Here is a 27,084-nt window from a genome sequence, read left to right as displayed (position 1 = left end):
GGAGTGAGCTCCTTTAAACCTTTTAAAAAACTCATCTAGAATCTCTGTTCCCAGGTATTGGGTTTTTCTCGAAGGAACAGAGAAAATAAAGGGGTCACTTGTCACGTTTTCCATCAGATGACTCAGGTGAGAGGTAAAGGCAGCCAGCAGAGGCAACTTCATTTGAGCTAGAATCTTGTTAGTCTGAGACTTCAAGAAAAGGTCAGGTGCCATTTGGCTAGAAGAAGGAGATGGACTTTTGGTTATTGGCAGGATGTTTAGAAGCCCCAACTCACTTTGGGTGACAGAGATCTTTAGAGAATGAAGCTCCCTTTCTAGAGAGATGGATGGTGCCTTCTCTACTGGGAGACGATGATAAGTGGCACTTGCAAATTCTTCCCTATTACCACTGCTGGCAACTCCCAGGCTGAGGGAGGCTGGATTTCTTGAGACTGTCCAGGGGACAGTGAAATCCCCATTATTCCTCCTAAGAGCAGGAATTCTTCCTCTTGGAGATGGAGACATGCTTGATACCCAACCTAGGCCATGGCTGTTGGATGGAGACATCACCCCAGAGAGATGCATTTCCACAGGACTCCCAGAGGAATTGTCCCTCCTGGGCTGTCCTAGAATAGCCTTATCTGGGCTCAGCTGATACCTATGCCTGGATCCCCAGCTGGACCATATCCTGCCCTGGCCTGTGCTTGGAGAGGGCATATGCCTGGCTGGTACATCTGGGACACCAGTCGCATCTCCAAAGGTTAACCATGAATCTGCTTCTCTTCTTCCTTCCATGAGCTTCTGGGCTAGCTCTTCAGATGCCTCTGGGTTGTGTGTCCCATGGGCAGGAAACACCTTGCCCAAAGTCTTGGGTAAAGCACCATTTCCTTTCAGTTCTACAGCAAAGAGTTGATCTCTAGTCTCTGGACCCTGTGCTCTGACCCCTCTGATGTTTGGCAAGTTTCTAGATGCCATGGCCAAGGCCTTCAGAAGGTGCCAAAGAAACCCCCTCCCTTCTCTGGGCACACTTCCAACAGTAGGAGTCATTTCCTTTTGGCGACACAATTGGCATCTATGAAGTTGTCCTGGGATGCTGCCAAGCCTGGGGTGGGAGGTCTGAATCTCTGCTATGGTGCCCTCTGGTCTAGTTCTCCAATCTGGGCTGCGGTTCTGTAACTCCAGGGAGAAAGAACCATTCCCAGAAAGCCGGGTAACTGTGCCCTTAGGCGAGGAACCCCTGCCAGGAATCAGAGTGCTTGGCAATCCACCTCTCTCTCCCATTTCTACTAAAATCCTGTTGTGAGTCTCAGGCAGAAGCTTGAATTCTGGAAAACTGGTCATTTTCCCTCTAGAAAGCACTTTGAGGAAAGGAACAGAGCTGCTTGGTACTGATTCACTCAGCAAAGTGGTTTCTGTGTTGTTTAAGCTAATGGGTGTATTCTTCATAGACTCCCAAGGGACTGCTTCAGAGGGGAAGATTAACTCTGGTGGCTGGGTTGTTCCAGAAGATGCTGAGATAAGCCAGGTGGGCCAGGTAGTTTTTGCCATCTCTTTCTCCCAAGGATGATGACTATAGATAGAGTGAGGCCAACCAGGAGACCCCCTCTCTCCTGTCTTAGGTTGGCTCACAGTTTTCAGTGAGGAAAGAGACTCAAGAGGGGTCTTCGTAGGATGTAGCTTCTTTTCCTCTTGGTTACCTAAATCTGTGATTCTCAACTTTTGATGACTCCCTTTCTTCTCACTGTGGAGTCCTGAAACAGAACAAGGAGAAAGGCACACATAAAAGTCTGCAAAAAAAAAAAAAAGATAGCATGAGGATGGCCCCAAGCAGGACCCAGGCAACACCTCTAACTAGAATGAGAATTGGGGCTTTTCCCCAGGGAATCAAAATTTTCCACATTCACTCCTTTTTCAGTAGCAAGGAACCACCATGGCAACTATCCCCCCGCCCCAGCTCAACTGGATGTGTATAAACTATGTCTCAATTTTTTTTTCATAGAGGCAACATAAGCAAAGAATTGAGAACTGAGCTCAAAGTCATGAAGACCTAGATTCATATCTTAGCTTTTACCCATTATCTCAATATGATCTTGAACAAGTTACTTAGACCTCTTAATTACTCTTTCCAAGCCCTGCCCCCAACCCTGCTCCAGTTGAATACAAAGTTGTTTGCCCCAGGTATCAAAATTTGATGACCTAAGGTATTAAGGTACTCCAACATTTCCAGCAGACCTTTGGTTCTACTCTAGCCCCCCTTTTTTTCCTAGCCCCTTTTTCAAGGTTATTTTGCCTCCAAAGTGAAACTGGTCTTTTATATCAGCAGTGGCAAACTCAAATAGATTCCTGTGGATATTTACTTAGAAAATCACAAATTAACATTATCGATGTTGTGTTTTATTCTTATTTATTTTGTTTAAAATGTCCTAATTCTATTTTAAATTTGTGCTGGTAAAAGTCTTTGCAGCCATGTGCTGCCCACAAACCTGAGTCTGACACTTCTGCATTACCATGTTTCTCCTATGAGATTTTTCCATTGGAAATAAACTACATTCTGTTCATGTGCACCATACTCTCCATTGCCTTAGGATTCATAGAAATTCTATGATTTACAGCCCTATAGTATCATTAAAGAAAAAACAACAACATCAGTAGTGTTAAATAGATATATCACTGTTCTTTTAATATTCCTGAGCATCCCCTTAGAACAATGTAATTTCCCCCCAATGAAATAGTCTAAAATTCTTACTCAATTCCAGCAATAATTCATTGTCTAAGTGGGCAAGATAGATGAATAAATAGATGGACAGGCAGATAGGATAGATACCACAGTTCTCTAAGTTTCCCATTCAACTGTATTTTATATGATGAGAAGTGTTCCACATAATTTTTCCTTCCAAATTCTTGGGTGACTGGAGTTTATTTAGAAGATTCTGAAATTCTCTAGAGATTGATGCAATCAACAGAATGTCATCTGCAAACAGAAGTGTTTTAATAATGCTACCATAGAGCATCCCTTCTTCCAACTGGACCCTGACTACTATAACTTCCATTAGAGAGGCAAGCATATGCCTCCCTGTTTTATGACTCGTTTCAAAATTAATAGTCACAGTCATTGAACAAAGTTTCCTCTCTGCTTGTCCCTTTTCAAGGAATCTTATATGATTTTGACATGTGCATGTGAGTAAACCATTTTGCTCTGTCAAATCAAAGGATTTCTTATAATATCTATGTGAACCCCTGAAGATTTTTGAATAGAGGAATGTTATAATCCCTGAATCTCATACCATGATAGGACATGCACTGTACAACAGTGGACAATGGATCTCTAGCTCCCATTTCTCAGCTCTCAGATCATTCTTGCTGCAAATCTAGGCTGGAACAAAGAGAGTGAACAATATGCTCCATGCCAAACAAAAATTCGTACTTGGACCGAGTATGGGTTCAAATCTGCCCAACCATATGCCCCATCCTCCCACTTCATTGGTATCCTTGAGTACAAAAAGACTGGCATCCAAACATGGATTGGCCTAGACAAAGGAAGGGCACAAAACTTCACTGTCCTGTTCTCAAAATTCAGACTTCTGACAGAATGAGGGAGAACAAGGATAGCTTTGGGGTTCCTTCTAACACTTGACATTAATTTCCCTACCTGCTCTCAAGTGACTATTTACTGACGGGAGAAGGAAGTAGTATCAAGTAGAATTTTATTTGCTTAGGATACCAAAATGATAAACCGTTGACAAAGGAAGAAGGGTCACTCACAAAGATGGAGGGAACTGTAGTTGGCCGGAGATACATCAATCTGATCAAAAGCACTTTAACTGAAATTCAAGGGGAACAGAAGAAAAATGTTCAAAGAAAACTAAAATTGCAACCTCTGAAGGACACATATGAAAGAACTTTTTCTGAAAGAACTTTGATGGGTTGGGTATTTCCCTAATTCTTAGGAGAAAACAGAGAAGTAAATCAAGAATAATGATGTATGGCCTCAGATATCTACTATTTAATGTTTGTTGCATTTTTTTAATGTGAAACTCTACTTGGGATTTTAACACAAAGATGGAACTATGACCTAATAGGTATCATCCTAGCAGAAAGAAAGTCATGTTTTAAAACAAAGGAGGTAGTGTTAATGGGGAGAAGTGAAGTTGGATATGTTAAAATGTATGTTATACATGTAATTGTGAAAATTCATTTGACATCCAGTCTTAGATACTTTTTTTTTTAAATTTAAGGCAACAGGGGGCTGTTAGGTGGCAAAGTAGATAGAGCACTGGCCCTGGAGTCAGAAGAACCTAATTTCAAATCCATCCTCAGACACTTAATAATTACCTAGCTTTGTGGCCTTGGGCAAGCCACTTAACCCATTGCCTTGCAAAAAAAAAAAAACCTAAAAAAAATTTAAGGCAACAGGGTTAAATGACTTGTCCAAGGTTGCACAGCTAGGCAATCATTATGTGTGCGGTCACATTAGAACTCCAGACTCCAGAGCCAGTGCTCTATCCACTGTGCAACCTAACTTCCCCCAGTCTTAGACACTTAATAGTTATGTTACCCTGGACAAGTCACTTAACCCAATCGCTTCTTAACCAAAGGGGAAAAAAAAAGAAAATCTATTGAACATGAGAATAGATGTTGAAGAGAAGTAGAATTTGAAAGAACTTTTTAAATATTAACTACCTTAATGATAAATGATGTGTCTTCTCAGGAAGGCAGCACCTCATTACCATAAGTATTCAAGTAGAAACAACTTTCCAAGGTGCTAGAGCAGGAATCTCTTTTAATCTAAAATTTTTTGTCTAAAATGATTTCTGAAGGACACCCTTTTTCTTTCTAGTTCCATCATCCAAAGCATTTCTTTTGACTTTTCCTCTTTCCTACAGAGTAATAAATGACCTTGCTTCACTCAATCCCTTCCATGTAAGCTTAGGTGACAGCCACCTACTCATAATGCTTCTCTCCCTTTCGTTCCTCTGTCTTACCTGAATCCTTCACAGTTTGGTTGCATTCATAAAGCCTATTAACCCGAATGATGTCTGAAGTGCTTAGGTTCCACCGTTGACCAATGGGGATGTCTTGTCCAGCCAGTGGCATGATGGTGGTGTTACCATTCTTGCTAAAAGCATATCTGAGAGTCCCATGTGGGTAAATGAAGCCAGAGAGACAAAACGGGTTTGTTAAGATAAATGTCCAGAAAGGAAGAAAAGCAATTAGGCTAATTCTAGAGAGTTTCCTAACTCACAGTCCAATACCTCGTAGGGAGGAGAGTTGGATAGGGACAAAGAATCCTTACCTCCCATAGTGCATCACTGATGTGTAGTCATAGGGTACCAGCATGTTGCTGTTCTGGGATTTGATGAAGTTGATTTCAAAGCCTGAAAGCCAAAAAAAGAGAAGTATATAGACCAGATCCTCACTTCCTATACCCTTAGCACTGTCTAATGGGTTTAAGTCTCAAGTACCACTTCTTCCTGGAGACAGAGGCAATCGGGTGGAAGTATCTTAAGCAGTGGGAGGACCATGAAGAATAAAACAGACACAAAGGTAGGTTATAGATTCCCCTAGGTACCCTCCAATCCTAGTGCTTGGCATTCTCATCATTCAAATGAGAGGTCTATTGTTATCACTACTGAATAATAATAGTAATAAGTAAGCTACTCACTATTAGTGGGAACATTACTATACCAATAGGTAGTAGTTGCACTAGTAACTATAGTAGTAGCAGCAATAGGAATAATTAATAGCAGCAGCAGCAGTAGTAGTATCATAGCAGTGTAATGGTAGTGGTAGTAGTAGTAGCACTAGCAACAGCAGCAGTAATAATATTGGTAATAGTGGTGGTAGTAGTAGCAGTACTAAAACCAGCAGTTGCAGACTAGTAATAATAGCAGCAGCCATATACCTATTTCCAAGACAAGGGAGGTCATGGCTAAATCTCTAAGCCTGTGCCTTATGTGAATACTGCTGTGAGAGCTTGTCTTCATTATCCCAAGTTGAACATAAGCTTCTTGAGAGTCAGGATGATTTGATTTTTGTCTTTGAACCCTAATATCTAGTCCTATATATATAGTAGGCACTCAATAAATATTTATTGAATTGTTTATTTGAATTACTAGTGTTTCGTGTCCCCCAGAATGCTTAGAATGGCTCTCTGCATTAAGAAATATACACACTAACACACACACACACACACACACACAAATTAAACAGGATCCTGGCTTAGATGTTAGCCAGAGTGGCCCATAAGGATTTAGCCAGTAACAGTAATTAAACCTCCTTAGCTATGTGCTAGAAAAGATGCACAAGATCTTTCTACCTGAAGTAGAAACCCCACAAAAGCAAACCAGGTAAATGCCCTGATTCCAGGTCCCCAAGTGGAGTTTCTGGGGTATATACCACTGGTGCCCCCTTCCATCAGCTGGTCCTCCCCACACTGAAATTTAAGTTCTCCCTCCCCATCTAGCCAAGTATCCAGGTGCAGTGGCCCTTGGCCCATTAGTGGGACTCACCTGGCCGGATCTCTTTCCAGGAGATGTGGATGTAACGATCCCGATCAGCCCGGGAATGTTCATGCCAAAATCCCAGCACATGCATGAACTCATGAAGCACAATACCTTTGCCCTTTTGGAGGCAGAAGGGGGCCAGAGAGACCACCTGCATCCCGCCACTGTGGCCCACACTGGAGAAGCACCTAAAGTATCATGAGAAGAAGCAGAGTGGATACCCCTTCTAGCTGAGTAACAAAAAATCCCTTAATTCCAGACAGAGGAAGAGAAACTTGCCAAAAGTAAAGAAAGAAGAATATCTTCATTTGTTGTCCAAAAGAGTGGATGGGTTTGGATGGTCTGTGGGGAACATGAGGCAGGATCATTAAGATTCAGGGTTGGAAGAAAACTTAGCAATCATTTAAGGTGGAGATTCTAACCATCTTTTGTCACGAACCTCTTTTGATTTTGGTAAGGCCCACAGACCCTATCTCTGGATATTTTTCCCTGGGGTGGGGGAGGGGGAGGTAGGCAATTGGGATTAAGTGACTTAACCAGGGTCAAACAACTAGTATCTAAGGTCAGATATGAACTGAGGGCTGAGGCTCTATCACCTGTACTACCTAGCAGTAGGAGGATTTTAAATGCATAAAATACATGGGATGACAAAGGAAGCCAAACATATAGAATAGTGATGAAAGAATCTTGTAAAGCAAATTTATGATCACAGATTAAGAACTTCTGATCTAAAAGGAGAGTTTGGTTCAAAAGAAAAAGCCCTGGTTCCAAAATCACAAGACCCAGGTTCTGATGCCTCCTGATCTGTTTGAACTTGGATGGGTCATTTAATTTCTCTAAGCCTCAGTTTTCTCGTGTGTCAAATGAGGAGATTGAATGAACTGATATCTAAACTCTCTTCCAGCTCTAAGACCCAGCTGTCAAAACCATTGCTTCTGGAGCAAAGGGCCACTTAGAGCCAGAGTCTGAATCAACAATCCTTTTGCTAAAATCTATCCAATATCCTCAGGTAGAAACCATTTTCTAGGCAGTCTAAAAATAATCTAGAAGATAAAAAAAAATAAAAGCTTTTGACTAGGTTAAAAAGATGTCAATAAGGAAATTCCTAGAGGAGTGGAGGGGAGGGAGTGAGTACTCTCAGGAGTTCCCAGATCAGTCTCAAAAACCATTCTATTCCTTGGTCCAAAGGATCCACAACTGATTAATCCACTTGAGGGCAAAATTAACCCCAATTGCTCCAGGCTCTGCATCACAAATTCCTTATCTACAACAATGCTGGTTGGTGTTATGGGAGTTTAAGGGGTTAATTCATGCCATCTCATTTGTGGATAGATATAGTTCTACTCTCCCCAGCCACCAATATTAAGGGCAACTAGGGTCATAAAAGTCAGCAATAATAAAAAGGGCAAAAATGGTTCATGTAAACCTAATTCATCTAGTGGTCCCTGGCACAACTAGGCTTCAGGCTACTTCAGCCTGGCCTATCTGGCTAGGGCTCTCCTGGTGTCAACTCCAGCCCAATTGGCCCAAACTCTGCCCACCACTGTGCTAGGGGCTGTTTCTGAGTTCTTTCCCACAACTGTAATTCATATCTTCCTATTTCCTGGCCCCAACACCAAGTTTCAGAAAAGTTCAATAATTTACTCAAGGTCACACAGGTAGGGAGTGAACCTTCCACAACCTGGATTGACCATTTTCCAGAAATATCATGTAGGTAATTTATCTTTTAAGCAGGAAGTTGGACTGGGTCTCTTCAAGCTGGTTTCTGTGCTTCCAATTAATCTGAAGTTGAGGACTCCACTTCCTATTATTATAATTCTCCTATTTCTATAATTCTCAAGACCTTCTAAAACTTTATTGTTCAGTCGTTTCAGTCACATTCAATTCTTTGTGACACCAATTGAGGTTTTCTTGGCAAAAACAGAAGGGCAGCATTTCACAGATGAAGAAACTGAGACAAACAGGATTGAAAGTGATTTGTGTGGAGTCAGTCACACAGTGGTCAGATCTGAACTTTGGCCTTCTTGATTCTAAGACTGGTACTTTGTCCAAAGTGCCAGCTAGCTGACCTTCTGAAACTACCCCTACCACACAACCTGGAAATTCATGCTATCACTTAGATCTAGGAAACAACTTCAGGAATAATAGGAAAGACCTAGCATTAGATTATTACTCAGATACCATATACCTGTGATATTCCTTGGAAAGGTATCAGGGTAATGGGACTAGGAAGAAAAAAAAAACAGATGCTGTAAAAGGTTGTCTCCCATTCCTGCCAACCAATACAGGAATACTTACCCAGACATAGGAATGATGGAAACAAAATCCTTTTGGTTTGTCCGAGGAACAAACCTAACACAAGTGAAGTGCTCAAAGTCAGCAAAAGCCTCCAGAATGATTTCCCGACTGGGCTGATCTGGAGGAGAGACAGCACGCCTATGAGTTATCTTCAGCATCCCCACCAAATGTATAGAGGACAGAGCATCTGGCTGTCATCTTCACCTCAAATGCACAAGCCCTTGCCTGTGTCAGTTTTTCAGGTTAGGTAACGCTAATTTTCAGGGAGGGGGAAAAACCTCCCAAAATGAAATTTCAGGGAAGGACAGTTAAAGAATAGGAAAAAGAACACCAACCTAGGAATCAAGGGGTGGGGGTAATTAGCATTAGACATGGGCTCAGTTGGAATCCTCTAACCTTTAGTTTCATAAAATCCCAAAGTTAAGGTTGACCCCAAAGGTCATCTAGTTCAACTTCCTGTTATTTAAATCCCTTCTTCAATGGCTATGACAGATGGTCATTCAAGTTCTTCTAGAAAACATCTAGTAATATAGAACTTTTCCCATTTCCTGAGGCAACACATTCTAATTAACTCTTGTTGTTAAAATCTTCCCAATACTGAGTTGGAAACTACCTCAATATGATTTCTACTCATTAGTAACAGTCTTGTCATCTAGAACTAAACAGAACCCTCTTCCCTTTGAAAGCCCTTCATATGCTTAAGACAGGCATCATGACCCCCCTCCATCATCTCTTCTCCAAATTATTCAACTCTAGTTCCTTCAACTCCTCTCTGTGGTATGGCATCCATTCTAACTGTTGGTCTCTGAATATTTTATCCAATATATTCTTCTTAAGATCTAACACCCAGAATGAACATGCAGTTGGGTGACCTATGGAATCAGACCACTAAAGTGAAACTATTAACTTCCTTCTTCTAATACTATTATTCTAGTAATTATTATTCCAGTAATAAAGTCTAGGACTTTGGGGACTTCACTTAAATTATCTAGTCCAGTGATGGGATTTAGCCAATTCACACCAGTTCAGAAGAACCAATACCTAATTTTACATTGATTTCAGTGAATGGGTTGTTAAATGTAATCAGGGTTCTCACCCAGGGTGCCTGGGCAGCCACCCAATATGGAAATCACAAATATATATTACTTCTTTTTTACATTTATCTGTGCAACAATATTTTCTAAGTGCCTGTAATAATAATGTTCATTCCATCCATAGATGATATTTATTTATTCCTCAAAACCCATTATACCTTTGATGAAATATAATATTTTATTTCATTTTTGTTATTTCAGTAAACAAACATATAACTGTAAAGAGAAAAAGTATCAAACAATCAGGGGGTGACAAGCTGTCATTTGTTTGTGTTATACCCAAAATTCCCATAAGATTATGAGTGTGCTGGTGTTCCTTGAATGGTGAAACTAATAGGAAGCTGGAACACAAATGAATCAATAGAAATATAGATTCCAAGGGTTATCTTATCACCCATTTAGGAAGCCATGCAGTAGTAAGGATATGTTTGCTTACTGTGAGTAATAACATAATTTAGGTTTTTTTAACCTCTTTTATTGTTCTTATTTAAATATTAAATGCATGAAATATTAAACCACCTTTCAGTATATCTTTTTTGTATTCTTAAAACAGTTATTAGAACAGAGAACCAGTTATTAATTTATTTGAATATCACCACTGATCTAGTCCTTTGACCAATAAATATAAGAAATTCAGAAAAACATGGAAAAACATGAATTGATATATAAAACAAAGTAAATAGAACAAAGAGAATGGTATACACTATAATTACAATAAGCCTCACTATTGGCATATATTGAACTTGATATCAGCTAATATCTACAAGTCTATCTTATGAACTGCCATTAATCTATACTAAGCCATCCTCCGTGATATGGTAAATGTTTAACAATCAGTCCTCCAAAAAAAAAAAAGTACATGTAAACTTTTAAGTTTAATATGCATTATTAACATTTCCCCTTCATTTTCTTAAGTCTTAACAATCAAGAAAGTAATAAATTGACTCCTTATTTGGAGCATTTGCCAATTTCCAAGATATAAATGCTCCCATTGAAACTTTAACAAAAAAAAAGGCTCTTGAGAGTCAATTCAAGTTGACTCTAGCACATCCTTATATATAAAATATACTTGTAATATTGATTTATTTTTTAACAAATGAAAATTTTGCATTTATCCCTTGCTAATTTTCACCTTGTGGGATTCTAGCTATTGAGAAATTTTTGGAACCTGATTCTATCATTTCAACATATTAGCTGTAAAATGAAGAAACCAGATAGCTGTTATCCATCCAATTCTTGTTTTCTAAGAAGACTCATCTTCACAAGTTCAAATCTGGCTTCAGACACTTAATAGCTGTGTGACCCTGGATAAGTCACTTAACTCACTTTGCCTCACATTTCTCATCTGTAAAGTGAGCTAAAGAAGGAAATGGCAAACCACTTTAGTATTTTCCCCAAGAAAATCCAAATGGAGTCACAAAGAGTCAAACTTAACTGAAACAACTGATTAACAACAATAATTTTTTTCAAAGATCCTCAAGGCCCAGAGAGACTCCTAGAAAAACCATCACTAGGGATGCTTGAAGGGGAGTCCTTAATGAAATTGTGAAGGATGAGTTCCAGGCAAACACGGTTGGAAAAAGAAAAAAAAAACACCAGGCATAGGGGAATGAAATAAGAGAGACCCACAAATGACCCAAACAGGAAAAGTAAAATAGCTACAAATTGTTTATTTCCTCAGCTTGCTACCCACTCCATTCTGCCAAACTCCCAATCTCTAGAAAGCAACCCATTAACCTTCTCCCGTGACCTCTGCTCACCATATTTGCTGGAGAAAAGATATGGGATCTCTACAATTTCGTCCTTCTTGGGCCATTTGAAACTGGCAGTAGAAAACATTTGGAAGGGACTCTGAGGACAGAAGAGAAAATAATAAAGGTCTATGGAGCTTTAAAATATTGTCTCCAACCAGCTACCACCCTTCAGTATCAGAAGATAGCCAAATCATTTACCTACTACCCTAGTCTATCAATAGTGAATCAGTTTGCCCTTCACACCACAGAAAATCTAGAAAAGTAGTTAGTCATAGACAGAAACAAAGTCATCAAAGAAAATCCAGATATTCACTGAACTACTTTTAAGGATGTATGATGAAGAGAAGAGTTGAATGTTATTACTTCTATTAGACTCTTTTCTTCTTCTAAGTTATTTTTTTTATTTGGTCATTTTTCAGTCGTGCTCAACACTTTGTGATCTCATTTGGGGTTTTCTTGACAAAGATATTGGAATGGTTTGCATTTTCCTCCTCAAATTCATTTTATAGATGAGGAAACTGAGGCAAACATGGTTAAATGACTTGCATTTGATCACACTACTAGCAAGGGTCTGAGACCAGATTTGAACTCAGAAAGATGAGTCTTCCCAACTCCTCATTGGGTACTCTATCAATTGTGCCACAAAGTTGCCTATTAACCCGAGTTTCCTTGTATGTAAAATGAGCTGAAGAAGGAAATGGCAAAGCAGTCCAGTGTCTGTCAAGAAAGCCACAAATGAGATTACAAAGAGTCATACATGATTGGAATGACTGAACAACAAATTATCTCCAATGTCACCATCCTTACTTCCTTCCTCTATATTTCCAGCCAATCAATCATTCAACAAACATTTATTAAGCATCTATTATAGGTCAGGCATTTGGGATTCAAAGACAAAAAGAAAACATCTCTACTCTTGGAGGACTTGCATTCTATCCAGGGAGACAAAACACACACACACACACACACACACACACACACACACACACACACACACCTGTAAGTGTATACAGAGTAAATACAAGGTACTTTAGAGAGGGCAATAAAATGGAACTATAGATAGAGTGCCAAAACTGGAGTCAAAAAGACTCATCTTCCTGAACCCAAATCTGGCCTCAGACACTTACAGGCTGTGAGATCCTAGGCAAGTCAATTAACCTTGTTTACCTCAGTTTCCTTATCTGTTAAATGACATGGAGAAGGAAATGACAAACCACTCTGGTATCTCTTCCAAGAAAACCCTGGAGTCACATAATTAGGCATGACTGAGATAACTAAACAACAAAGTTTAGAGAAGGAGGGCACTGAATGAGAATGGAAAGTCCTCCCTTCCCCTGGGAGAAGAGAAATAAAATTATACTTAGAAGATGGTGCTTGTAAAAGTCTTGAAGGAAGCAAGAGATTTTTTTTCTAAGATGGAAATAAAAAGGGAATGTACTGCACATATGAGAGTTAACTGGTAGAGACAGGAGAAATGGGAGTTGAGGTATCTGTCATGAGGAACAAAAAGAAAGAAAAGAGTATAAGGTACAATGAGACTGGAAATACAGATTAGGACCAGTTTATAAAGGACTTTATCAGATGAGTTTATATTTTCTCAAAAAAAGCAATAAGGAACCAATGGAGTTTAGAAAGTATAAGAGAAGATCCACTCCTAGAAAGTCATTTAGTAGTTACAAGAAGGTTGGCAAAAAAGAAACAGAGGTTTGAGGAAAGGAATCCATTTAGGAGAATATTTTAATAATCCAAAAGAGAGGTGATATGAGCCCTTACAACATAAGGCAGTTGTGAGGGAAAGCCCTTTGATCACTGTGAGACATAATATAAATGGGAACTTTCATCAGCATCTCATTCCCCGATTATGATAGTACCCAAAATTGGCACTCCTTTTGCAGTCATACTCCATTTGATGAAAGTTCAGTCTTAGAAAACAGATTAGAATATGATCATCAACACTTTTAAAAGGTTTACTTTTAATTATTGAGTACCCCAACCAATGACTATAAGGAATCTGGAGAAATATAGGAAGACTTATATGAAATGAAAAAGAAAATAGAACCAAAATGGTATACTCTAACTAAAAGAATGTAAATAAAAAAATGATCAGCTAGACCAAATTCATTGTTACGACCTAGGTAGGTCCCAGGGAACAGATGATAAAGCACTCTTCCCAATACTTGTTAAGGAGGTCAAGACTGTGATGCTGAATGTTGCATTTGCTTCCTGAAATGGTGACTTGATTAGTTTGATTTAATCATTTTTCTTTATTAGAAGGGACAATTCAATAGGAGGGGAAAGGAGGAAGAATATCAGGAAATGACTGACACATAAAACAAAAAGCATCAATAAAATTTCCTTGAACACTCAATACATTAAATATTAGGATATCTATGCAATTTCTTAAAAAGTTCATTGTATGAATAAGATGATTCTTTTTTGGGTCTGTGTTCATGATCTGATTGTATTGCTTTGCTTTCATTAATCAAATTATAAACTCCCATAGTATCTAAAACTGGTCAGGTATATAATAGATACTCAACAAATATTACCTATCCTATGAGTTTACAGCCTTTCTCCCCTACCTCCACTGCACAATCTCCTCTCGCTGTTCCTGAACAAAGCAGAATTAGCTTTACTAGAAGACCTAGCAAAGGGTTGCCAATGTCAGGGGCTTGGTAGGGGTATGGGATGGAAAATCTAGAAATTGAATACCTGAGTAACTTAGTCATTTGTAAGATGATTAGAAAAAAAGATTCAGTCCCTGACCTCTAGGAACTAATGAATTGGTTGGGGAAATAAATAAAATGACTAAATCAAATGTTTCAAACTTTCTGATTACAAAGACTCTTTAAAAAAGTTATATATATATATATATCAACTTATCTGCTGATAGAGGAAAAATGATGGTAGAAAGGCAGTATAGCATAGTTGACATGGAGCTGATCTAAGAGGCAAGAAGACTTGTGTTCAAATTTGGTACTGACAGATTTTGACCATATGATCCTGGGCAAGTCATTTCCTCTCTCAATGTACCAAGTAACTGAGACATTGTAATAGCTCCATGGTTCTTCTGTAGCTTGAATGTTCATTGTCTAGATGTTGGTAAATTTTGGACTAGAGGATAAAAGTTAGTTCATGATAAAACAGTAAAAACTAAATTCAATCATATCTTGTTTTATATAATTGATAAATTTCAGGGAAAATTGCATGTTGAACCCTCTCTCACCTGCTGCCTGAGGCTTAAAATTTGTTTAAAGTAGAGGAAGACAATTAGTTTTTCCCATCCCATTCCCACTGACCAAAATATAATAAGAAGACTAGAGGGTTTCCTGCTGACATCCATAAAGATTGGAATTCAGGTGAAGTGGGTAGCTAACAATAATCTTGCCACCTTTCTTTGCCTCTTGTACTAATTCATATTCATTTGCATGTTAAGCCAAGAGGCTTTTGAGAATTTCTAAGTCAGAGAGTTCTCATTGATAAAGGCCCACTCCAATATATAAGGTGAAGAAGAAATTATTAATTATCATTTCTAGGGACATTCTGCATCTAGCTTGAAGTCATTTGGCTTTGACTAAAGAGCTATCAACCTGCCCTTGTCAAGGAGAGACTTCTCAGTTCTAGTCTGCTAGTGGATGGTAACTAGATGGCAGGCAAGAAGCCCTGAAAAGATGAAACCTTGAAGCTGATAGAAGGGAAAATTACCCAGAGAAGACTATGAGAAAATCAGAGTGACACATCTAGCATAAACAAAGAAATCCAGAAGAGATCAAAAAGCAAAGACTTTCCCTGAAGAATATCAGACCCATAAACATATCCTTGAACTGATGTCAAAAGGTTCACAGATACAACACCAAACGGGGAAAGGGAGATCATCATGAAGCAAGTTCAGAGAAAGAAATTTGATGACGTCACCAGAAGATTTTGGTGATCCTATACTGTCAGAGATATATTAACCTCATGTTCCCTATAAGCATTTCTAATTTGTTCCCACTCTTTCATTGATAGTAAGGTTTGTGGGAAAGTGTGCCCTAGAAATGTAAGAAAAGTGTTCTATTGATACTTTTCAGACAATGCAATTTCATTAAATGATTTTGCTTTGAATTTATTTGAATCTCTTACTAGTAAAAATAAGCATATTGGTAGGAGCTCATTAACTATAGTTTTTGAAAGACTGAGGATCTACAAAGTAACTTGGAGCTAAAGGAAGCTTTACATATGAGGAAGTGGTTCAGATAATATATGTGTGTATGTATACATGAACATACATTTATACACATGTATATATATATATATATATGTGTGTGTGTCTGTCTACATACATTTATTCATTGCAATCTACAATTAGAAATAGTTTAAAATTCAATGGATCATGAGAGGTTAAGTTCTCAACCTACATTTTTAAATATTTTAAACAACATATATGAAATCTTTTGGAGAAGGAGGAATGTGAAGGGAGGGGATAGAAAAAGGAAAATAAAGATCAACAAAGAAAACCTACCTCAAACTTCACAAAGACTTTCAATTAGGAACCACTAGCAGACCAGGGACCCTTCCAAATCATCATTTATTCTCTCAGGATCAAGATCTACACCTTGTACATATAGACATTCAATAGAACAGAGCTTTCCACAAAGCCCCCCAGAATCCCCCAATCTGTTCTTTTTCTTCTTTACACCATACCAATCCTTTTTTCTAGGTTGTTTTTTTTCCCAAGGCAAATGGGGTTAAGTGGCTTGCCCAAGGCCACACAGCTAGGTAATTATTAAGTGTCTGAGACTGGATTTGAACCCAGGCAGTCCTGACTCCAGGGCCGGTGCTTTATCCACTGCACCACCTAGCTGCCCTCATACCAATCCTTTTATCCCCAAAAAAACTTCTTATTGAAGAACGGCTTCCCATCCCCCAGGTAAATGCCAGGGACTTGAGTGTCTAGCTACCAGAGGCAATGTATGATGGGGATCCATTATCCTTAACCAAGTGGGACCAGATCTGATCATTATAACTTCCCAGAATCACAGAATTAGAAGGTAGCCCAGAGCTTAATTAGTCCATCATTAACTTGAAAGAACCTTTCTACAATATAGCCCTTTTGCAAGATATTTTGAGGACCTCTGGTCCTCCATTGAAGCAGAATGTGCTACCCCCTGAGTCAATCCATTCCCTTTGGAAGAGCTACAATGTTTAAATTGTTTTCTTTCTATCAAGCCAAAATTTGCCTAACAAGGAGTTTGTTGAACCAGAAGTGATAGGAATTTTAAAGAAAAGCAACCTTTAATATTTTAAATTTAATACAATACTTTAAAATGTGTGACAGAGAAAGAGAAGAAAGCTGTGTATAATCTAATCTAACAATCCAACAATCCTAGATTTGGGAAGAATGTGTATCTAGAGGGTCAGAGAAAGAATCTGTACATGGGCCTTAGATTCTTCAGGGAAGGTCAGACCAAACTACAAATGTGGAAAAAGCATACACTGTCACTATGTCAATTAACTTTACTTAAATGTAGTTCTCCATTACCAGGAAGGTATCAGTGCTGGGGAAGAGAGGGTACACAAGAGATTAAGATAAAGTGATTGACAAGAAAACAAAATAAGCAAAAAAAGCCTTGGGGGGGGGGGGGGGGGAGAAAGGGGGAGAGGGGGAGAGGGGGAGAGGGAGAGAGAGAGAGAGAGAGAGAGAGAGAGAGAGAGAGAGAGAGAGAGAGAGAGAGAGAGAGAGAGAGAGAAATGGGCAAGAATAAAAGCACATGCAAGAACAAAGAGAAGTCAGTCTCAAAAAATGAAATTCTGGAGAGACAAACAATTCCAATGAAAGAGAAAAGGAAATCAATTTGGCTAAGAGCCAGTCTCAGCCACCTTAGATTTATTTTTTTAAAGATGGGCATAGAAGATGGAAGCAAGGGCAGGTATTAGAGGATGAATACAAAAGAACAAAATGGCCCTAGAGGACTCCTGTCAGGAATTCTGAAGCTCAGAATGAGCTAATAATACTGGCAAAGAATGTTAAAGAGAAGGGAGAGGAAAAAAAAAAGTCTTTTTTAAACCAATATTAAAGATAAGAAGGACAAAAAAAAGAGACAGGACCCTTCCTCTGGGTGAATGGAAAGACAGCAAATGACAGGATACAGAACTACCAGACTCATTTTGCTTCTGGCTTCTCTGACAAGGAAAATGATTTTTGGATGGGAAGATAAAAGACAATAATTAACAGGAAGTTAAAAATCCCAAGCTAAATACCAATTAAATTGCCATGGGGAAATTTTATGGAGCTAGACAAAATAATAACAAAAATTCATTTGGAGGAATAAAAGCTCTAGATATCAAGGGGGGAAATTTAAATGAAAGGAATAAAGGGGAAATAGCACTTTCAAATCTCAAATTATATTATAAAACATGAATGATCAAAACTATTTGGTTTTAGGTTTAAAAAATAGAAAAGTAAGCTAATAGATCAGAAAAAGAAAAATCATACTGGACTATTCACTGCTAAGGGTGGGAAGGGAGCGTGGAAGGGAATTATGTAATATATAAATATCCATTTTGAAAAACTTTTATAACATGTAATTGGAAAATGAAATGAAATGAAATATCTATTAGGGAAAAAAAGAAAAAAAGAAAAAATCAGAACTAGTTGAACTAAATAATTTAGTGCTAAACAAATCCAAGAACATAAATAACTGCTGGCAAAAATAAAAGACAGTTTGACAGATATTAAGTTTACACCAATACCTTATACCATCTACCTTAATAATGGTATAATGTACGGATGAATGAGCTAAAAATTAAAACACAATTAAAAAATTAGAAAAGAATCAGATCAGGTGTCTTTAACCTTTATGGTAGGGGTAGTTTAAAACCAAATAATAGGGGCGGCAATGTGGTGCAGTAGATAAAGCACCGGCCCTGGAGTCAGGAGGACCTGGGTTCAAATCTGGTCTCAGACACTTGATAATTTTCTAGCTGTGTGGCCTTGGGCAAGCCACTTAACTCTATTTGCCTTGCAAAAAAAAAAAAAACTTAAAAACCTAAAAAAACAAACAAATAATAGCAACAAAAGCTAAAATGGATAATTTTAGTCACAAGAAATTGAAAAGCTATCAGCTGGTACACTTAACTTCTACTCCTAGCAAAATTCTAAGACAAACAATGGATAGCTTTATGAGCATTTAGAAAAGGAAGTTCTGACCACTAAGAGGCAGTATGGCTTTATTAAATATAAGACATGTCAAACTAGTCTCATTTCCTTCAACAAGATTATTAGACTAATAAAGCAGAAGAATGTCATAGATAAGAATTTTCCTAGATTTTAGAAAAACATTTGACTAAATTACTCATTCTTCCTTTAGACAAAGCAAAAATGTGATAAGATAGATTATTATAAAGTTTTAGAGATTCAAAACTGTTTGAAAGACCCAGACTTGAAAAGTAGTAATCAACAGTCCAATGTCAATCTGGAGGGAAATCTCTCCAAGAATATGCCTTTGGTCTCATTGCTGCTTAACACTTATCAGTGACAAAGAAGACCTTTTTTTTTTTGTCAAGGTCACACAGCTAAGTATTAAGTGTCTGAGTTCAAATTTGAACTCAGGTCCTCCTGACTACAGAACAAGTGTTCTTTCTACTGTGCCCCCAAGGAAGACTTTCTTATCAGATTTTTAGATGAAGCTAAAGACTTCGAAAGACAGAATCAGGATCCAAATAGAACAGCAACTTGGATTGCTGTGCCAAATCTAATAAGGTGAAATTGGGATAAATGTAAAATTATACATACATACATAGGGTAGCACCTAGATTGTGGCCTTGGTGTCAGGAGGACCCGAGTTCAAATTCAACTACAGATACTTGATACCAACTGTGTGACCTTGGGTAAGTCACTTAACCCCATTGCCTCACCAAAAAAAAAATTAAACATACACATGTATGTATGCTAACATGGTAATGTATTTATGTTTGTATATATTCTATGTTAACATGTGTTAGTAAATGTTATAGCATATATATTGTATATATGCTATAACATTTATACTGCATGTACTATGGGGCAGGCTGTATAATTATCTGATTTGATCTTCCCAATAATCCTGAGAGATAGGTGACATTTTTTTCAAGGCAAACGGGTTAAGTGGCTTGCCCAAGGCCACACAGCTAGGTCATTATTAAGTGTCTGAGGTCGGATTTGAACTCGGGTACTCCTGACTCCAGGGCTGGTGCTCTATCCACTGCGCCACCTAGCTGCCCCAATAGGTGACATTTTTATCTCCATTTTACAGATGAGAAAATTAAAGCCAACAAAGGTTAAGAGACATTCCTGGGGCCATACAACTAGTAAGTATCTGAAAATGGATTTGAACTCAGGTCTTCCTGACTCCAGACCCAGCATTTTATCCATTGTGCCACCATAATGGGGGGAAGTATGACTCAGCAGGAGTTAGTATGGGGGGGGGAAATCTGTGGATTTTAGTGGAGTAGAAGCTCAAATTGAGTGAATATATAACCAAAAAAGTGACATTAAGAGAGGTAAAATATCCAAGTGAGGGAGATGATTGTCTGATACTCTGAACAGACATGACCTGTTGTGTTCAGTCCTGAGCACCATATTTTAGAAGAGATAATGATAATTTAGAGTATCCAAAGAAGGGCAATAAGACTGCTGAAATGATCATGTTATGAGCCAACTAATGTAATTGGGGATGTGAACCTGGAGAAGAGGACGTTTAGGAGGATCCTGAGGGACCTTGTGAATAAGGTCCACAAAGCCCAGAAGGCAAAACTAGAAGAAATAGGTAGAAGTTGTAAAGAGGAAAATTTAACTCAATATCAGTAGAAAACTTATCAGAAGTACACAAAAAGGGAATGGACTTTATCAGTAGGTGGTGGATTCATCTCCACAGGAGGTTTAAATAAAGATCTATAACAAACTACTTTACCTATATCATAGAGAAGTTGAAGAATGGATTAAACAACATGGTCTCTGATATCTTTTCCAACTGAGATTCTATGAGGGCAAATAAATATCCAAAGAAATATTGAGATTTTAGAAATTTTGAATTATTGTCCAGATGATTTTCATGAGTGTGAGAGTACCACATACTACAATCCCTTCACACAATAACTAGGTTTATGAGTTTCTGTGATTTGTCTCATTCTTCTCCAAAAAAATTATCTGATGAGGATCTAGCATTTGAAATTATCCAGAGAGAGAGAGAGAGAGAGAGAGAGAGAGAGAGAGAGAGAAGGCATGTGTAGTATTTCTTAAATTCCTACTTTTAAGTAGAAAAGAAGTTTTAAGAGCACATAAGATCAGAAAATGTGTTCATTTTCAAAATTCTTCTATCCAAGAGAAGAAAGGTAGGAAGAAGATTTTTTCATTTGCAGGCCCCTAGTCATTCTTTGATTCTTTCACAGCACCCCCCCTTTCTGTTCTGGTCCTCAATATAGTTGTCACAATCTGTAACATATATACATATATATATATATATGTTTATTATATATCTATACCTATATATGTATATATAATATATGTATATATATGTATATATAGCAAATCACAACCTCTGAGACTCAGTTTTCTCATCTGTAAAATGGGAATACTATTTCTTGCTTGAACTATCTCCTCACACTTTAATGGGAAAAGTACTTGGTAAATTTCAAAGGACTATAATAATGGGAATCCCAGTTATTTTCCCCCTACTTACTGTCTTGATGATGTCCCCTTCAACAAGGAAGCTGCTCTCTGGGGATTCTTCAGGGATGAGACCTACAAATGAAGAGATTTGGGATAAGGATTGCCTAACAAGAGAACCCCTGCTTCTGCCTTGAATAAGAATAGGAACAAAAGAGTTCCAGGTCTTAGTTTTGTGTACCTGAAGAATTTAAAGTAAACATCTACCCTCTCCCCAAACACTGAGTCTGAAGGGCACAATTTCAATCCACAATCACCTTCCTCCTAATTTATGTTCTATACCTGTCACACAAAAAGCGGAAAAAGCTTGGGACAGACTATCTCCTCTAGACCTCCTAGAACAGATAAGTGGAAACTGATGGAGGTCAGACACCAGGGAAGACAGAGAGCTACCAGCTCAGTGAAGCCTGTTGGAGAATAAGGAGACCCTCGGAGAGGGGGTTAAAAGTCTTAGTGGTCAATGCCAATGACTCATTCAATCCTTCAACATCTAACAAAGTCTTCTAATTCAGGACTCAACTGTTGGCTTTGGATCTAAGAAGCCAACCCAGAAAAGTCAGTCAGCTGCCTTCCCACATCTGAAAACAAAATAAAAACATTCCTAAGGGGGGGGGGCGGTGAGCAGCAGGAGGGATGGAAAAATGGGGCCACCTTTTGTCTTAGAGTTTTAGGCTCCTAAAAACAGGTCTAGATTGGTTTCAGAGAGAGATCTAAGCAAATCTACACAGATATGATCTTCTGGTGGCCATCAATCCTTGCCTTCATTACCTCTACTTGAAGCTCCCAAGACTAAACTTGTTAGTATGCAGAGAAACTCTTCTGTTTTAATGTCTCTACCACTCATTTGGCCCTAATCACATAGTCCCTATGTTATTCATTATCTTATCATGTATCTGTATCTTATTTCCCTAACTAATAGGACTTTCTTCCTTGAGATACAGGTCCCCATCTTATAAACTAAATAATATGATGCCTTAAACTCAAGTTGAAACTCTGATAGTTCCTGTGTGACCTTGGGAAAGCTTATTCTACCTCTCTGGGCCTCAGTTTCCTTATCTATAAAATGGGGGAAATAATGCTACCTACTTATGCTAGCTTCTTCTCAGTTATTGAAGATTAATCAGATGAGATCATTTCTGTATATTTCTTTAACAAAGTGATATATATAATAGCTATATAAAAATAGTTATATATATAACATATAGAATATATAGTGGTTATACATAATATATAATAGTTATATAAAAATAATTATATATGACATATATAAAATATGCAATAGCTATTCAGAATATATAATAGCTATACAGAGAATATACTTTATATGTAATAAATATGATAGTTATATAGACAACATACAATAGCTATACAAAGAATATATAACTATAGTGAGAATATATGTAATATATGATAATGTATTATATATATAAAACAGCAGCCTATGTGCATATATGTATGTTTGTGTATGTTTAGGTTGCTATTGTTACCATTGCCTCCCCTTTCTCTCCCTTCCCCCCATTCCCACATAGATCATGGTAGGTATTCCATCAGTTGCTAATTAATCCATTTGAAGCACTTTCTGCAGGTCAAGTATGAAAAAGTAAAGTGCTCTCACCTTGGTTAATAGCAGGGATATCCCCATCCCAAGTGGACTGGGTTCCTTCAGGGGTAAAATGGCTTATGAAACTAGTAGCATTTTCTTCTGCCAGACCTAGGTGAGAGAGATGTAACAACAACAATTAACATTTTGATACCCCTTTAAGCTTTATAAACTAGGGGTGGCTAGGTGGCGCAGAGGACAAAGCACCGGCCCTGGAGTCAGGAGTACCTGGGTTCAAATCTGGTCTCAGACACTTAATAATTACCTAGCTGTGTGGCCTTGGGCAAGCCACTTAACCCCATTTGCCCTGCAAAAACCTAAAAAAAAAAAAAGATTTATAAACTGCTTTCCTCACCCACATCCTGGGAAACAAGTTAATATAAATATTATCCCTAATTTATAAGTGAGTTCTCTGAGACTCAAAGCAGTTTCTTGACTTGCCCTAGTTCACACAGCTAGTAAATAGAGGAGCTGGATCTCAGATCTTCAGACAGCATTTATTTCCTTGATTCCACATGAGCATATTCTCCCTCGATCATGCAGGTTCCTCCCTCAGTATGACAGATCAGGGAAGATATCAAATTCTATCATGTCTGACCTTTTTTCCTTTTTTTCCATAATCACACTTCACAAAATGACTTTTCCTAGGAGAAATTCTTTTTCAGACACTGTCTCACACTTCAGTTGCAAAGTTTCCAGCAAGGTTGTTCAGTCTTTCGGGTCAAATGGCCCCACATGACTAAAACTGACCATTACTCTCAGCCTTATTTCTGATCCAAAAGAGCTTTCCCTTAAATCTAGATGGAAAGGAAAGACAAGAACCCAGTCAGAAGTGCCCATGGATGCCAAGATACCCCAGAACGTTGGCAATACCTTAGTCCATTTCACTTTGCAGCTTGGTCCACCAAGTTCTATAAACATTGCCTTCCCCCCACACAGGAAATAAGGTAAACCTATCAAACATAGGGCCTTTATCCAACACAATCCCAATATGTTGTGCTTTAAATCAAGACATCATCAAGATAGCTTGATGTGATGGAAAGAAGGCATTTGCAGTCAGAGGATATAGATTTGACTTCTGACTGCTTCTTATTTCTACTATATAATTTGGTCAAATCACTTTGCTTCTTAGGACAAATTCCTTCAACTCTCTGAATCTCAGTTTCCTTATTTGTAAAATGAGATGATTGGGATGGTCAAGATGATCTCTAAGATTCCTTTTTGCCCTAAATCCCAAGGCACAATAGAGGATCATGGGGTGACATTTTGAAGTTGAGAGGGATGAGGAAAAAAGACTTCTAAGAGCAGGAACTATTTTGGTTTGGGAGGAGAGATATTTGTTTTGCCTCATAATCCAGCTTTACCCTTAGTAAGCACTGAATGAATGTTTGCTGATTGGCACCTAGCTGCTCAGAGAGCTTACCTGTTCAAGGTCATATTAGCACTATGAAATAAAATTTGAACTGAATCCTCTGACTCAAAGGCCAGAGCTGATTAAGTTAGACTGTATTTCCTCTGATAAGATGGCAGAGGTTCCATGCTAGAGACAGAAACTGGAAAAAGTCAAAGATTTCACTTCACAAAACTAAACCAATACTTGCCAAGAGGCAAACAGAGCTTATTAGACCCCACTGTTCCTCTCAAAACCAGTATCAAGATTCTTTCTTAGACTTTTTCTCCATTCTTTTCAAGTCTACAGGAGTCCAGTGGAGGAAGAAGGTATCTGAAAAGCTTAATTATTATGAATAGGAAAGGCAGAACCTCTCCTCAGACTGGGCTAGTTTGGTAGGAAGAAGGAAGGAAGCTTTCAGGAGGAAGGTTATGACTCTATATGCCTCTGTAGAGAAAGGTTAGTCAGCAATATAATGCTGAACTGGAGCTGGAGTGAGAAAGACTCATCTTCCTGAGTTCAAATCTAACTTCAGACACTTACTAGCTGTAGTATCCTAGGTAAGTCATTTAACCCTGTTTGTCTCAGTTTCCGCATCTATACAGTGAGCTGGAGAAGAAAATGGCAAAACACTCCAGTACCTTTGTCCAGAAAACCCCAAATAGGGTCATGAAGAGTTGGACACAAATGAAAAGCAACTAAATATTGAGGGAAAAGATTACTGCATTTGGAGTCATAGATTGAACAATAGCAAGCCTCTAATCAAACCCTTTACCATGTTACAAATGGAGAAACTGAGACCCAATGAAATTGTGACTTGCCTAAAGTCAGTTTATCTGACTAGGTGTCAAAGGCAGGTTTTGAACTCCAGTTCTCTGACTCTAAATACAGTATCCTCTCCACTATGCTACATCAAAAGATTTGAATTCAAATTCAGACTCTTCCACTAACTACCTTTGTGACCTTGGACAAGTATCCTAACCTCTCTGGACCTCAGTTTCTTTACTGTAAAATAGAGGTGGGATGGTGGTAGAAATGGATGTCTCTGAGGTCCCTCTAGTTCTCTATATCCTATGACCCCCATGAATTTTCTCCACCCCCCTACTGTCTCCCACTTTCCTCTTGGGGCATAATTTGCTAAACTCAGATTTCCTGGAATGGCCCCCAGCTGGGGAAGAATTTACTACAGATACCACTAACATAAATTATGAACCATCCCAGTCCCCCTTCCCAACACCCTCACTTCCAGTTCTCTGAACCAGAAAATGAAGCCTGAAGCCTGTAAGGAATCAGTCAGGTTCCCATTTGCTCAACCCCTTTACCTCCTACAAGTGTGAGCAGACCCAGCATCAAGGGCCAGGGGTCCAAGGCTTGCTTCATGACCAGGTCCCTGGGGCCACCAGCACTATGGGGGGGGGGGCTCCCTCCTGTAGTAGCCCACTGGCCCAGGACCAGAAAGATCCACTCAGTTAAAAAAAAAAACAAAAAACAACCCACCTAATCCACCTTAAATCCCAGAATGCTTGGGCTCCTCACCTGAATCCCTTCTCTCCAATTTACCTGGTTAACCCCTTGGAAACCTCTCTGGCCATTAAGATTTTAGTTTGGAGCTCTGGGACTTGTTTTCTCTAACCCTAAGGGGGCATGATGAGAGTACACAAAACCCTGCACAGAAAAGTACTAGAATTCAAGTCTCTAGTCAGAAGATTTGTGCTTCAATCTAGACTCTACTTTAAAAAAAAAAAAACCCTCTTGTAAACTTCCCTGCAAAGGTAGATAGAATGCAGGACTTGAAGTCAGGAAGACCTAAGTTCAAATCCAGGCTCAGATATTTGTGAACTGTGACCCTGGACTTAACCCTGTTTGTCTAGTTTCCTCATATGTAAGATGACCTGGAGAAGGAAATACGCAAACTACTCCAGTCTCTTTTCCAAGAAAACCCTAAATGATATGACAAGAGTCAGACACAAATGAAATAATTAAACAATAAAAGAAGTTTCCCCTCTCTGGTAGTTGGTTGGCCTAGAGCAAGTGGGGAGAGTGGAAATCACATCCTTAATTTCACTAACCTATAACGGAAATTCAGCATTTTATTCCATATGAATATAGGCAACAAAGTTCAGTGGTATTAGCAGTCCATGTGACTTTATCACTAAAGGAATCACAGATATTTTTATATCCCATGACAGTTGTAGCAGAAAGAGAAATATCATTTATGCTCATACCTACTTTGCCAGGTAAAGCCCCATATTGTATATATGTTTTTAAAAGATTTTGATAACTATATGATTCCCTTTTAAATTCTGTTTTTATGCAATTAAAAACATCTTGTTAAAGGACATAATCTTCACCATACTTACTGTTCAAAGTGTACGTGTCACGAAAGGGGTTGAGAACCCCAGACTGAAGAAACCCTAACATTCTTTGCCCCTCTAAATTCTAAAATCCAGTCCCAATGGGTTATTTCCCTAACTCCACTACACTAGGCTCTTATTGATGCTCTTAGCACAGGGCACCCCAGACGCTATTTCCCTTACTTTTCCAGGCAACCCAGAGGACACCGGCCCTTACACATGTCTCAGTTTCTTTCTGTGAATATGAGAGTGAGAGAAGAGCAATAAAAACATAACAAAATAGTCTCTCTTCCTGGGTACTCCAAAGGTGGGGAAGAGATCCTGTCAGGCCACCAGGGGGCAGAGAAACATCACAAGAAAGGTGCTCTCATCTTATGACTAAGTGGGTGGAAAGATGCCCAAAAGCCACAGAAAAAGGGACCTCTTC

At 38.6% G+C, this 27,084-nt stretch overlaps 1 protein-coding gene across 1 annotated transcript; it reads right to left on the bottom strand.

The window, feature by feature from the left end:
- Window positions 1–626: 626 nt before the first annotated feature.
- On the bottom strand, window positions 627–25,683 carry ASTL (astacin like metalloendopeptidase). Its single transcript, XM_074229102.1, has 9 exons — window positions 25,626–25,683; window positions 21,327–21,388; window positions 11,635–11,725; window positions 8,781–8,898; window positions 6,489–6,670; window positions 5,273–5,354; window positions 4,962–5,107; window positions 1,609–1,730; window positions 627–713 (listed from the first exon to the last, which is right to left on the bottom strand). Exons 1-9 carry the CDS (start codon window positions 25,681–25,683, stop codon window positions 627–629), a joined length of 948 nt encoding a protein of 315 aa, XP_074085203.1.
- Window positions 25,684–27,084: the final 1,401 nt, after the last annotated feature.

This window comes from Macrotis lagotis, chromosome 1, assembly GCF_037893015.1.
Source record: "Macrotis lagotis isolate mMagLag1 chromosome 1, bilby.v1.9.chrom.fasta, whole genome shotgun sequence".
NCBI lineage: Eukaryota > Metazoa > Chordata > Mammalia > Peramelemorphia > Peramelidae > Macrotis > Macrotis lagotis.
Note: the sequence above shows the minus strand (reverse complement) of the source record. Positions and strands in the feature narration are given on the sequence as shown.